Source organism: Saccopteryx bilineata, chromosome 3, assembly GCF_036850765.1.
Source record: "Saccopteryx bilineata isolate mSacBil1 chromosome 3, mSacBil1_pri_phased_curated, whole genome shotgun sequence".
Lineage (NCBI taxonomy): Eukaryota > Metazoa > Chordata > Mammalia > Chiroptera > Emballonuridae > Saccopteryx > Saccopteryx bilineata.
In genome coordinates this window covers 294,106,665-294,121,912 of record NC_089492.1, presented here as the reverse complement: position 1 = coordinate 294,121,912, position 15,248 = coordinate 294,106,665, and the positions used below count along the sequence as shown (strand labels likewise).

Below are 15,248 nucleotides of genomic sequence, written 5' to 3'. Positions count from 1 at the left end.
ATTTTATGAGGATCCCAAACTTTCCGTGCTTTAGAAGCAAGAACATGATGGCTCAAAACCACTCTTTGTGCAATATGGGTTTATTTTGCATTGCTTCCCAAGGCCTTGAAAGAAAAGCTGCATAACTTTGTGGTTCTAATATGCAGGCTACTGCCCCGATTATTGGTGTGGTCAAAGATCACCCTGAAGGGGAAGCCTTTGTTGTGCTTCTGAACGGTAGATTTATTTCCTTGTTCACAGTAGATACTACCTAATTCCCAGCAACGTTGAGAAGACCACATCCCAGATCCTGGAATGAGCTACATGCCATGATGTACAAAATTTCATAGGCTGGTGTCATTTGTTTCAAGATTGAGGTTAGGTGGAACCACATTTTGGACAGAATCAATGTATTAGTAGCGAGAAGAGACTGCAGTAATATGAAGGTGTCTCTTCTGAAAGTTTATGCACAAATGTTTTAGGGATTGTGGCTTGTGTGATCTGTATACAGACATTTGAGATCTCTAACTTTTTTATAAGTAAGGTCATTGGCAGAGAAAATAATCTAATGGTTTTGTGGATTACCTTCGCCTCTGGTGTGTTCACCCAAAGTGCTGTTGCTCTACAGGCAAGAAAACAAAGCTGGAGAGAAGGGTGATCCTGTGGTCAGTCTCAGGATGTGTCTTTTGTGACTCAGTCTGCATTCCTATTGATTCAAATGGCAATAGCTTCACTGCTTGCCAATATTTACTTCCAGTGAGGCAAGGCTGCCCCTTTCAGGGGATATGAGGAGAGTGATGGTCGAACTATATAGGGTTCCCTACTTAATATTCTAAGAAAAAAGGGATATCTCGATCTTTATTTGGAACCACTTTCCCTTCCCCCCTGAAGTGAGAAGCGGGGAAGCAGAGAGACAGACTGCTGCATGCACTCTGGCATGCCCACCAGGGGGTGATGCTCTCTCTATCTGGGCGGTGCTCCATTGCAACTGGAGCCATTTTAGAGCCTGAGGCGGAGGCCATGGTGAAGTCCCCAGCTCCCGGGCCAACTTTGCTCCAATGGAGCCTTGGCTGTGGAAGGGGAAGAGAGAGATAGAAAGGAGAGGGGAAAGGGTGGAGAAGCAGACAGGAGCTTCTCCTGTGTGCCCTGGATAGGAATTGAATCCAGGACTCCCACATGCTGGGCTGATGCTCTACCACTGAGCCAATCGACCAGGACCAGTAAATAAAAATTTTAAAATATTTTTATTTTGTGTGATGATTATTGGCATTATGAAAGAGCTCTTACATTGGAAAAATGTATCATATTTTCAGGAGGTTATGTATCTTTTGGTATCATGTCTGAGACTAAGTAGAATAGCCCACTAGTTCATATGAGAAGAAATGGAACAGAATGGCCACTTAATGATAAATAATGATGAGAGATTGGGGAAAGGTTTATCCAGCTTTATAAAACTTTCTTTTTCATTTTTGTATATATTTGAAAATAGCTATGACAAAGGATATAATATGTCATTGTATGAGTAATTTTATATGTTGAAAGGATAAGTTAAAAAAGGTAGCAGGAGGTCCTGGCCTGTTGTCTCTGGTGGAGCGTTGGTCCGGCGTGTGGAAGTCGCTGGTTCAATTCCTTGTCAGGGTACACAGGAGAAGCGCCCATCTGCTTCTCCACCTTTTCTCCTCACTTCTCTCTCTGTCTCTCTCTTCCCCTTCTGCAGCCAAGGCTCCATTGGAGCAAATTGGCCTGTGCACTGAAGACAGCTCCATGGCCTCTGCCTCAGGTGCTAGAATGGCTTCGGTTACAATGGAGCAGCGCCTCAGATGGGCAGAGCATCACCTCCTGGTGGGCATGCCGGGTGGATCTGGGTTGGGCGCATATGGCAGTCTGTCTGCCTGCCTCCCTGCTTCTCACTTCAGAAAAATACAAAAAAAACCTAGCAAGAAACTCTTTGTTTCGAGATGCAGGAATGTGGCTCTGGCTGGTTGGGTTAGTGGTAGAGCATTTTCCTGGCATGTACAAGTCCCAGGTTTGATTCCCATCAGGGAACACAAGAGATGTGATCATCTGCTTCTACAATTCTCCCCTTCCCCTTCTCTCCTCCTGCAGCCAAGGCTCAAATGAGCAAGTTTGCCCCCAGGTGCTGAGGATAGCTCCATGGTCTCACCTCAGGTGCTAAAATAGGTTGGTTGCTGAGCAACAGAGTAGTGTTTCCAGATGGGCAGAACATCAGCCCCACATGGGAGTTGTGGGGTGGATCTCTGTTGTGGCACTTGTGGGAGTCTGTCTCTCTGCCTCCTTGCCTCTCGATATATATATATATCAAACCATCAAGTCAGTTATTCCTCAAACTGTTCAAAATAGAAATATAAAACTCACTTCATAATCATTTTTCTACTTTGTATTATTTTATATGTTCTTCAGGTTATATGTGGCTTCTGAAGTAGTATGGTGTAGATAGAGTACATTGGAGGGCTACTGGTAACTTTCCAAATCCATGTTCAGTGACATCAAATTGGCATTTTATTTTATTTTTTAATTTTTTTACAGAGAGAGAGTGAGTCAGAGAGAGGGATAGACAGGGACAGACAGACAGGAACAGAGAGAGATGAGAAGCATCAATCATTAGTTTTTCATTGAACGTTGCACACCTTAGTTGTTCATTGATTGCTTTCTCATGCGTGCCTTGACCATGGGCCTTCAGCAGACCGAGTAACCCCTTGCTGGAGCCAGCGACCTTGGGTTCAAGCTAGTGGGCTTTTGCTCAAACCAGATGAGCCCACGCTCAAGTTGGTGACCTCAGGGTCCCGACCTGGGTCCTCTGCATCCAAATCTGACGCTCTATCCACTGTGCCACTGCCTGGTCAGGCCAAATTGGCATTTTAAAATTGGCCACAGTGAGCCTATATACACCGGGGAAATTGGCAAGACCACATATCATGGCTTATTTACTGTAGTGTTGAATATTTACACAAGAAATAGGCACCACTACCCCTCCTTACCTGGCCCTCTAATAGCTTTACCACTGTAACTTTAAGATTAGCCTTCCTAGCCTGGCCTGTGGTGGCACAGTGGTTAAATCGTCGACCTAGAATGCTGAGGTCACCAGTTCAAAACCCTGGGCTTGCCTGGTCAAGGCACATGAAGGAGTTGCTGCTTCCTGCTCCTCCCCCATTTTCTCTAAAAATTAATAAATAAAATTTTAAAAATTATAATTAAAAAAAGATTAGTCCTCCTAAGTGTGACCACAGCTCACTCACCTGGGTCCATATGGAACCCATCTCATTTTAGATGCTTCCATCCTGAACACTTCCCCAGATTTTCAGAACTCTGTGTCCAGCTGCCTACCTCATGCTTCCTTACACTCAGTGATCTCTGAAACACCTTAAACTTTTAACGTGGCCAAAAGAAAGCTCCTGCTGAATATTGCTCCTACTGTCAATACATCCTTATCCATTTTAGATAATGGAGTTTTCATTACAACAGCTGCTAAAACCAAAAATCCTGGGGTCATCCCTGAATCCTGCATGTCACCCCCTCTCCCTCCACTAGAGAAAATCTAGTTGCCTCAATTTGAAATGTACATCCAGAGTACAACCACTTTTTTTTTCTTTTAAGTGAGAGGAGGAGAGATAGACTCCTGCATGTGCTGTGACTGGGATCCACCCGGCAACCCCAGTTGGGGTCAATGCTAGAATCAACTGACCTATCCTCAACACTTGGAAGAGAGAGAAGAGGGAGAAAGGGGAAAAGAAGCAGATGTTCTTTTCTCATGTTTGCCGTGATTGGGAATTGAATGTGGTACGTCTGCATGCTGGGCCAACCCTCTATTCACTGAGCAAACTGGCCAGAGCCTACAACCACCTTTCTTAAGCCACCATTCTGATGCATTTCCCCCCGACTTTGCCTTGGTAGTAGCTTCAGTCCCACAGTCTCTGCCCTCTACTCTGCAGCCAGAAGGAGTCTTGTAAGACCTTGTAAATACCACTTTCCTCCTTTGATCTAAACCTCCAGAAGAGACACCCAACTTCTCTGTCATTCCAGTCCTGACTCCTGCCTCCCTGCTCTTGTTTTTACCAGAAATAAAGGAGACCTGTGGTTTCCTTTTTTTTAGTGAGAGAGAGAGAGAGAGAGAGAGAGAGAGAGACAGGAAGGGTGAGAGATGAGAAGCATCAATTATTTGTTGTGTCACCTGAAGTTATTTATTGATTGCTGTCCCATATGAGCCTTGACCAGGGGGCTCCAGCAGAGTGAGTGACCCCTTGCTCAAACCAGCAACCTTGGATTCAAGCCAGCGACCAGGGAGTCATGTCTGTGATCCCACATTCAAACTGGTGAGCCCACGCTCAAGCTGGCAACCTCGGGTTTCCAACCCGGGTCCTTAGCATCCCAGGCCAACGCTCTATCCACTGCACCATCACCAGGTCAGGCTGTAGTTTCCTGAACACTCCTACCTCAGTTATACCTCTGAGCATCTGCGCATCATGGTAACCACTTCCTGGAAGAACCCTCCAACCTTTTTACATTGGTTGCCAAAAGCAGGAACACCTCTTCATAAAGCCTGTGGTGGACTTGGCACCCTCTGCTTGGGGTTCCTCTGGGTCCAGAGTCTGGGGGAATGACACAAGAGCCCCAGGACACCAAAATCCAGGGAATATGTGGGTGGGTGTTAGGGCAAGGAAGGGGATGGCCTATGTAGGTTCCATAAGTGCTTCTAGCGTAATGGGAAATTGTATGAAGTGACTGGTAATTGAATTATGGGTCCACAGGAGTTTCAATGGGCTCTTACGTCGTTGGCTCTTTCTCTGGCCCTGGAGTTAAGTGACCTCACTGACTGTGTAAGCCCTGTGCCTAAATGCTCAGTGTCCTTTTGAAATTCAGTATATTAAATGGATAAAAATATTGCTCACTGATTTGGACAGGAAAATTGTGTATACAGGCAGGTGAGATGTTTTGAGAATCACAAACAGATCTTAAAAAACCCCTAATGAGACCCTTGTTAAATGGTTAGGCAGGCTGTATTCTGGATCATTGTGATAGGTGTTGGAGCAGTAGGGTTTTTTAGTAAGGGAGACTGGGTTCAACTACAAATTAAAAAAAAAAACAACAACCCTGGAGCCTGACCAGGCAGAGGTGCAGTAGATAGAGCATTGGACTGGGACACGGAGGACCCAGGTTCTAAACCCTGAGGTCGCCACCCTGAGCACGGGCTCATCTGGTTTGAGCAAGGCTCACCAGCTTGAGCCCAAGGTCATTGGCTTGAGCAAGGGGTTACTCGCTCTGCTGGAGTGGCCCCCACCTCAAGGCACATGTTAGAAAGCAATCAGTGAACAACTAAGGTGCTGAAACAAAGAATTGATGTGTCTTATCCCTCTCCCCTCCTGTCTGTCCCTGTGAGTCTCTCTTTCTGACTCTACTTAAAAATATATATATTTTCAGAATGGTGGCTTAAGAAAGGTGGTTGTAGGCTCTGGCTGGTTTGCTCAGTGAATAGAGGGTTGGCCCAGCATGCAGACGTACCACATTCAATTCCCCCCCCCCCCCAAAAAAAAAATATATATATTAACCTCCAGGAAAATGCTGAGCTGACGTTCTCTTTAAAAAGTAGGCAAAGTCTACCTGGCTATGCCATTTCCCCAATGCTCCTTCATGCCTAGACTTTTTACTTTTTTTTTTTTTTTTTTTTGTACTTTTCTGAAGCTGGAAATGGGGAGAGACAGTCACACGCCCAGCCACTCTAGTGCCTGGGGCATAGGCCAAGGAGCCATCCCAGCTCCCGGGCCAATGGCCTCTTTGCGGGAGGGGAAAAGAGAGACAGAGAGAAGGAGAAGGGGAGGGGAAGGGGTGGAGAAGCAGATGGGCGCTTCTCCTGTGTGCCCCTGTGTGCCTTGGCCAGGAATCGAACCCGAGACTTCTGCACGCCTTTTTTTTTTTTACAGAGAGAGCGAGGAAGTCAGAGAGAGGGACAGACAATCATTAGTTTTTTGTTGCGTGTTGTAATACCCTAGTTGTTCATTGATTGCTTTCTCATATGTGCCTTGACCGCGGGCCTTCAGCAGACCAAATAACCCCTTGCTCGAGCCAGCGACCTTGGGCTCAAGCTGGTGAGCTTTTGCTCAAACCAGATGAGCTGGGCTCAAACGACCTCAGGTGCTAGCGACCTCAGGGTCTCGAACCTGGGTGTTCCGCATCCCAGTCCGACGCTCTATCCACTGCGCCACCACCTGGTCAGGTAGGCCTGGACTTTTTGACAAACCATTCATTATACCCGCCATTTTCTGGCTTTGTGCGAACTACATTACCCAGAATGTTCAGAGCAGAGCAGTAGCATCACTACCCAATGAGAACTTAGAAAAGTGCATTTCACGTGGTGTTCATCCTGAGGGGGCGGGACTTCCGGCTCCCTCGTGGCGGCCATATTAGTTGTTCGTGGTTTTGTTCGTCCTTCAAGGCTCCAGTGTTCTGCGTCAGGATCGAGGTGCCCGGTTAAAAACACGCGGGACTCGTCCCTGCCCCCGCGACGCGCCTGTGAGTTTCGTCGGTGACCTGCGCCTGAGCCGATATAGGTTCCTTGCCCGGGGCCGCCTCCTCGCCCGCTGCTCCCGCCCCACCCGCAGAGTCCGATGGCGGCGGCCGCGTCGAGGCGCCCGGCTGAGGTGAGCCCCCGGGCCCTCACAGCCTCACACCTCCGAAATTGCGGGGGCCGGTCACGTCCGGCAGCCCAGGCCCCGGCGTCCTGGACCGTGAGGCGCTCGTGGGTGACACCCGGTGTGACGGGGCTGGGAGAAGTTACAGACTGAGGGGCACCCGGTAAAGGTCGAATTGAGCCCTGAAATCGCTTGTCTGAGACGGGCCCCTCTCCACGTGTTCCGCAGCCGCAGGAGCGGTAGAGGAACCACAGGGAAGTGTAGGGTTTCCCAGCCTCTCGCTGGCCCCGACCCCTACCCACATCTTGTCCGAAATGTGTGTCCTCGGACTCTTTTTTTTTTTTTTAATTTTTAATTTTATTTTATTTATTCATTTTAGAGAGGAGAGAGAGAGGAGAGAGAAGAGAGAGACAGGGGGGAGGAGCTGGAAGCATCAACTCCCATATGTACCTTGACCAGGCAAGCTCCTCGGACTCTTAAATGCTTTCCCCCCTCAGTTTTGGGGTTTGGAGAGCCTTGAGGAAGACCCCAAGCACAGAGTTCCAAGGCTATGTCAAGGGTGGTATGGAGGTGTTTTTACTTTTTTTTTTTTTGTATTTTTCTTAAGTGAGAAGCGAGGAAGCAGAGAGACAGACTCCTGGTTGCGCCTGACCGGGATCCACCTGGCATGCCCACCAGGAGGCGATGCTCTGCCCATTTGGGGCCTTGCTCTGTTGCTCAGCAACCTGGCCAACTTTGCTACAATGGAACCTTGGTTGAGGGAGGGGAAGAGAGAGATAGAAATGAGAGGGGGAAGCGGGAAGAAGCAGATGGGTGCTTCTCCTGTGCGCCCTGGTGGGGAATCAAACCCAGGACATCTACATACTGGGCTGACGCTATACCACTGAGCCAGCCGGCCAGGGCCTGAAGGTGTTTACATTTTTGTCAATTTAGTAAAAAAACCGGTGTGGAAGGTAATTGCAGGGACTGGTGGTAGAAGGCTGTGCACATGCTTGAGGTCAAACTGAGGTGAGAGTGTTCAGGAAGCTACAAGTCTTTTTGTTGTGGCGACAGAGCAAGGAAGGGGGCAGGAGTAAGCACTGGAATGGTTACCTGAGAAGTTGGATGTCTGTTCTGGCGCTAACACAGTGTTTGGATCAGAGAAGGGAGGTGGTGATATTACCAAAGTTTTATTTGGCTATAGTGTCATTATAGACTGGGGTTGAGGGAAGAGAAAGGAAGATGGGGTGGGGGGGGGGGAGGCGAGGCTACTGCCATAATTCAACTGAGGGTTAAAAGAAAAGAGCCGTGATTTAGGAGATGACATTGCATTCTGGACGGGTGTGTGTGTGTGTGTGTGTGTGTGTGACACAGACAGAGGGACAGATAGGGACAGATAGGAAGGGAGGGAGATTAGAACCATCAGTTTTTTGTTGCAGCACCTTAGTTGTTCATTGATTGCTTTCTCATATGTGCCTTGACGTGTGGAGGGGTGGCGCTACAGCAGAGTGAGTGACCCATTGCTAAAGCCAGTAACCTTGATCTTCAAGGCAGCGACCGTGGAGTCATGTTTATGATCGCATACTCAAACCAGTGACCCTGTATTCAAGCTGGATGAGCCTGCACTGAAGCTGGAGACCTCGGTGTTTCAGACCTGGGTCCTCTGCATCCCAGTCCAACACTGTCCACTGTGCCATCGCCTGGTCAAGCCGGACATGTATTTTTTTTTTTTTTTGGTATTTTTCTGAAGTTGGAAACGGGGAGGCAGACAGACTCCCGCATGCGCCCGATCGGGATCCACCCGGCATGCCCACCAGGGGGCGATGCTCTGCCCATCTGGGCCGTTGCTCTATTGCAACCAGAGCCATTCTAGCACCTGAGGCAGAGGCCATAGAGCCATCCTCAGCGCCCAGGCCAACTTTGCTCCAATGGAGCCCTGGCTGTGGGAGGGGAAGAGAGAAACAGAGAGGAAGGAGAGGGGGAGGGGTGGAGAAGCAGATGGGCGCCTCTCCTGTGTGCCCTGGGTGGGAATTGAACCCAGGACTCCTGTACGCCAGGCCGACGCTCTACCACTGAGCCAACCGGCCAGGGCTGGACATTTTTTTAAGACGACACAGCTTTGTTTTCTGCTGTGGACTGTGAGGGTATAAAACAGAGGACTCGGATAATCCTACGCTTGTTCTTAGCAGCTGTAAGACTGGAAACTCGACCAACTTAGATGAGGAAATTGGTAGTAGGAGTAATACTCATGGGAGATATCGGGGTGTTCTGAGTTTTTTTAGGGCGCACTATGTGGAGGCATGAAGTGAGCAGCTCAACACCCAATTCTGGAAATCTGGGGAACAGTTCAGGATGGAGACATCAGAAATGTTAGGGCTGCTGTGTGGGCCCACGGGAATGAGTGGGTCACCTTTGAGAGGAGCATTTTTCTGATAATGGTGGTAAAGCTGTTAGGTGCCAGGAAATGGATGGACATTAGGGTCTTAGGACTGGCCCTCTTGCTTGGATACCTAGGTGATGGCATTGAAACACAGATGAGGGAGGTAAGTGGCCATGGAAGGAGAGTGTGTCAGGTATAGGATAGTCTGTCCAGTGGCCAAGGCAGAAGAGTAAACATGAGATGGATGCAGCAGCTTAGGAGTAATTAAGGCAAAATGACTCTCTGGCTTGAGCGGGTGCTTATTCACCGCTCTAAACTCTACCAGGGTTTTCTTTTCAGCTTGGAGAATAAGGTCTGGGACCTGCAGATGTGGCCACCTGTGAGAATCACTAGACCTCTCTGGTGGATCCCCAGTGAGGCTTGTCTTTGAATGAGAGACATGGGAAGTTTGTGGCTACTGAGGGGACATCACGTGCACAAGCAGAAGAGAACCATGAGTTTCTGAGCTCTACCTATTGTTCTTTGTGGCTAAGTCTGAGGCAAGGAATGGAGCTGGCGTGGAGGTCTTCAAAGAATGATTTGGGGCCGGTGTTGCTATTGGAGACTATGGCAGGCGTAGGGTAATATTGGATGCTGTTGCCCAGTTGTGGTATGAGGCCTGAAATTAAGGCCTTGCCATGTGGTAGAAGCTGGAGAGGGACTCCAGTGACCCAAATGCAAGGTCTCCTACCTGCTCTCCTGCCATTAATAAGGTCTCCAGTTCAAATAACCTCATCAGAGGGACTCGGTAGTTTCTGCTTCTCACTCTGTATGGGTTTCTGTTCTCTACCAGCCTATAGTTATTCAAAGAAGGCAATCACACCCTTTTGCAGGATCGAGGCGGTATCCCACTCTTTCATTTTATAAAGCTTGCATCGTACAGCTACTGCTTGTTCACTCCTTTTCAGAGTACAGCCCCCAGGTGTGGCCCAGTGTGGTGTGTAGTGTCTTCTGTATAGGGTTAGGTGCCGTGTGTTTGGCCGTCCTCATGACCCTAAGATGGGAATCCCGCCCTCACCAGTGAGGTGAAGAGGAGGTGTGGTTAAAGTAAAAGGAACACGGGAGGCCAGGGAGATGCCTCTGTTGTGGAATAGTGAGATGGTGATTTCCAGAGGCATGTGGCTCTGGGTTCCAGTCTCAAACACTGTATGTAATTGGAGAGGGGATATGCCTGATGCCTCCAGGGCCCTGGTATCGACATTTAATGTGACATTAGCCACACCAATGGGATAGCCTGGCGTGAGCCCTCTATTCCAGCTCCACAGCTGGGATACCTGCTTATCCACTTGCCTTCTGCTGATTCTTTCATCAGCGAGCCCACGAGGAGACAACAGCGGCAATGGCATCAGGGCTTGATTGTCCTTTGAGATGGGGAGATTGGGAAGAGGACAGGCGTATAGTAGATGAGGGGAGGAAGGGATTGTGGGTTCACAGCAGAGGAGCGTTTTGTGGTTTCATCTGTCCCCATCATGCCAGGGCAGGGTGACCTTTGAGGATGTGGCCGTGTACTTCTCCTTGGAGGAATGGGAGCTCCTTGATGAGGCTCAGAGACGTCTGTACCACGATGTGATGCTGGAGAACTTGGCACTTATAACCTCCTTGGGTAAGGTTTTCAAACTCACCCCTGTGCTGTGAACTAGTAGTTCCACCCTTCCCTCTTCCCCTAGGGGGAGGTCTGTTCTCCCACCAGAGCCAAGAATTCTGCTTTCTTTCCCATTTCCCTTGGTAGGGGCTGAGGTGTGTGCCCTGCCCTCCCCTTCCTGGAGCAGCTCTAATTCCTGCTTCCCTGCAGAGTTGCAGGGAAGGAATCGTGGTCAGCAGTCTTCCAGTGAACATAATGGATACCACAGTACTTGCCTTCTACATCATGGGATGACGTCCAGATCCAAGGCACCTGTGTGCCCACCCAGGTTCAGGTCTTCTAGCTGGCATTTCCTCAGGCCTGCCTGAGCCAAGAATTACCATCCCTGACATGGTTATTCATTACACGGACCACGGGCTGTTCTTGTAAGACCCTCATCTGATGTTTTCTGTGTAGTATTTCGTTTTCTGTTGGCTGTCATGTGCTGTGTTTGCTCTGGGCTAGTGCTGGCTACTCATTGGTGCCTTTGGTCTTTAGTACTGGTATAAGGTGCCATGCATTTGCTCATTGATGGAGTTGTTGATTGGGTTGCAGAGCAGTGACTCACAGGATGTGCAGGAGTCTAGGCTGAGCAAAATGGCTCAGAGGGAGCGTGGCCCTGAGGAGTGGTACCTGGAGGAGAACATGATGTCAGTGCTGTGTTCAGATCATACTAGACATTTATTCTCTTGGACTAGTATTTTGATGCCCATGCCAGTAGCTACATTTCATTTCTGTCTTCCCTTTATTTTGTGATTTTTTATTGGTTGATTTGAGAGAGAGAAAAACATCAATTTGTTATTCTATTTATTTATACATTCATTGGTTGATTCTTATATGTGCCCTGACCAGGAATCAAACCTGCAACCTTGATGTATCAGGACGATGCTCTAACCAGCTGAACTAACTGGCCAGGATCCCCTCTCTTGACCTTTTGCTGATTTGTCAATTCTGTCACTTGTCACTTCTACTCTTGCTTCCAGCCTGGAGTTAACCTTACATCTCTCCATTCTGTGTCTAACTCATTTTTCTCACCAGTCCATATGTAGCACCTTCTGCATTGGCCTCTGTGCATTGTGTCCCGAGGTGTGTGCATATTCTTAAACAGTTCTTGGATACCTGTTGCCCTGTTATAGGTGTGTTTTCTTGGTTCTTGATACATCCTTTTACACAGTATTCAGGTGTCACCAATGGAGAAGTTTTTTTGAAAAGTTATTATTTGAGAAATGAATCGTATACCCTGTCTCCCCTCTCTGTGTCACACTGCATGGTTGTGCCCTTTGCCTCACAAGGCCTCTCCCTGTTCTATGTTCTCTATATCCCAGTATTGCTAATCGTCCCATCCTCAGCCTGAACTAACTCCCTGGACCAGGACACACTGCCGCAGATTTGTTCCTGGGTTTGTTAGACAGACGTGTGTGGACTTCCCCCTCCCACCAAAGGCAACGTCCACTTCACTTCATCACCACTTCTTGCTTTCAGGTTGTTGGCATGGAGCCCAGAATGAAGAGGCACTTTCTGAGCACAGCAATTCTTTACCAGGATTGTCGCAAGTCAGGATTCCCAAGGCAGATGTGTCTCCTCAGAAGGCCCATCCTTGTGAGATCTGTGGTGTGGACTTGAGAGAGATTTTGCACTTGACTGAGCACCAGGGAAGACGTCATGGACAGAAACTGGACAAGACAGGGGCATGTGAGAAACAGTTGCATGTCAGTACAGAAGCTCAGCATCGAAAGCAGCACGTAGGAGGGACGTGCTTCCGAAGCAACAGGGGAAGAGACTTGTTTGCAAAGGACTGCAAATTCTGCATGTCAGGGAAGCCCTTCTCCTGTGGGGAAGTTGTGAGGGACTTCCTGACCAGCTTAAGATTTTTTCAGCACCAGGCCTCACACACCAAGAAGTCAAACTGGAAAACAGAGTGTGGGGCCACCTCTCACAGGGGAAAAACCTACAACTCTGGAGAATACACAAAAGCCTTTGATCGCAAATGCACACTTACTCTGCCACAGAGAGTCCTCACTAGAGAAAGATGCTATGTGTGCAGCGAATGTGGAAAATCTTATAGCAAAAGCTATAGCCTCAATGACCATTGGAGAGTCCATACTGGAGAAAAGCCTTACAAATGTGGGGAATGTGGGAAGTCCTTTAGGCAAAGCTCTAGCCTTATTCAACACCGGAGAGTTCATACTGGGGCAAGGCCTCATGAATGTGACTTATGCGGAAAATTATTTAGCAACAAGTCTAACCTTATTAAACATCAAAGAATTCACACTGGAGAGAGGCCTTATGAGTGTAGTGAATGTGGGAAGTCCTTTAGCGAAAGCTCTGCGCTTCTTCAGCACCGGAGTGTTCACACTGGAGAAAGGCCTTACGAGTGCAGTGAATGTGGGAAGTTCTTTACCTACCACTCAAGTCTCATAAAACACCAGAGAGTTCATTCTGGATCAAGGCCCTATGCATGCAGCGAATGTGAAAAATCCTTTACTCAAAACTCCAGCCTCATTGAACACCGCAGAGTTCATAGTGGAGAAAGGCCGTATAAGTGCAGCGAATGTGGAAAATCTTTTAGTCAAAGCTCTGCACTTCTTCAGCATCGGAGAGTTCACACTGGAGAAAGGCCTTATGAGTGCAATGAATGTGGGAAATTTTTCACTTACAGCTCCAGTCTCTTAAAACACCAAAGAGTTCACACTGGATCAAGGCCTTATGAGTGCAGTGAATGTGGGAAATCCTTTACTCAAAACTCGAGTCTCATCAAACACAGGAGAATTCACACTGGAGAAAGGCCTTATGAATGTAGCGAATGTGGGAAATCTTTTAGCCATAGCTCAAGCCTCATTAAACACCGAAGAGTTCACACTGGATAAAGGCTTTATGAGTGTTGGAATGTGGGAAATTATTTACCTTCAGCTCCAGGCTTCTAAAACACCATTATCACATTGGATGAAGGTCTTTATGAGTGTGTCAAATGTGGGAAATCATTTACCAAAGTAAATGATTTTGGTAAATCTAGCCTCATTCATTACAGCTAGGGAATTCACAGTAGAGAAGGGTTTTATAAGTGCAGTGAGTGAGACTTCCACCAAAAGACTTACCTTATTGGATACCACAGAGTCAAATGGGAGAACTGTCTTAACTGGACAAGTATACACTGTTTTTTTGTTCAGTGCACCAACACTGGAGGAGATCTTTCTGAAGGGGCCATTTTCCTATATTGAGCCTCAATACATCTGAATACCCACATAAATGCTAGGTATGTGGGACGTGCGTTGCACTTTTTAACCTGCCTAGAGCCATAGTTGGATTTATGTCACTGGAAGTTGTGTAGCAGAAGCCATTTCAACTCTACCTCCTGGCTGGAGCCCACAATGGGCAACATTTATTCATGCCAGAATGTTCAGGGAAGTAAACCCTTGTATTCTGTCATTTGCAGGATGACTCATGAGCAGCCTGAGCACTTAACTTTTAACTATTTTTTCTACTCTGATGCGTTAGGACACGGCCTTTTCCAGTTTTGGCCTAAAGGACTCTGTTGGATATTTGAGAAGATAGCCTACATTTTTTCAGGGATATTGTTCGTCTCATGTGACTTCTGTGATGGTATTTTCCAGCCTCCATGTCACCAACCCAGGAAATGTGCCTACCATTGCTCTTGTTTGTATGACAATAAAGGTCTTATTGTTCAAAGCCACCCTTAATCTTGGGGGTTCTAGTCACTATTTGGGGTGCTCTGAAGTTAACTGGGTTTGCTAGCATGAAGGGGTGAACAGCTTTTGTTGGGATCCCAAAGTGTGTGCCTCAGAGGGTATAATACTGGGTTGGGGAATAAATTCGTAGCGTTTTTATATTTTCTTTTCTTTTACAACGATTTGTTTGCTGTTTGGCAAAGGGTAAGTATTCATTCGATAAAACTCTGCTCTACAAAACTATGTTAATTGTATTTTTGAGTTATTTAATTTTTTACTAGTTTTGAGGCTTAGAAATGGAATACCCAGGAGGCAGAAATCAACATTTTCGACATCTGCTCTTCTTTGCTTTTCATCGAGGTCAAAAAGCTGCCGAAGCAGCCTGGGACATTTGCGACGTGTATGGAGAAGGTGTCATAGGCGAGTCTACAGCACGGAAATGGTTTGCAAAATTCAAAAATGGCGACTTTGATGTTGATGACACGTGCCACAGTGGAAGGCCTTCTGAATTCGATGAAGAACTGGGAAATGCTCGAAAAGAATGCCATGGTCAACAAGGAGCTCTACATTGCCCAGCTACACCGCGTGAATGAGGCTATTCGACTGAAAAGACCTGATCGACATGGTCAAACCATACTCCTTCACGACAACGCCAGGCCCCATGTTGTACAAGTTGTCAAAGCCGCAATCCAAGAGCTCGAATGGGAGGTCCTTCAGCATCCACCGTATTCTCTGGACCTTGCACCGACCGATTACCATCTTTTCCGCTCCCTGTCAAACCATATGAAGGGCGTTACCTTTGATAACAAAGAGGTCCTTAAAAACTGGCTCAACAACTTCTTTGACACCAGACCAGGTGATTTTTGGCAGAACGGCATCAACAAATGGGTTGAGAGGTGGGAAGAGGTTGTAAACAGCAA

General features: G+C 47.6%; 1 protein-coding gene across 1 annotated transcript; it reads left to right on the top strand.

Moving 5' to 3' along the window:
* The first annotated feature begins 6,386 nt into the window (after window positions 1-6,386).
* On the top strand, window positions 6,387-15,248 carry LOC136331792 (zinc finger protein 154-like). Its single transcript, XM_066270820.1, has 3 exons — window positions 6,387-6,632; window positions 10,498-10,624; window positions 12,125-15,248. Exons 1-3 carry the CDS (start codon window positions 6,600-6,602, stop codon window positions 13,507-13,509), a joined length of 1,545 nt encoding a protein of 514 aa, XP_066126917.1. The 5' UTR covers window positions 6,387-6,599; the 3' UTR covers window positions 13,510-15,248.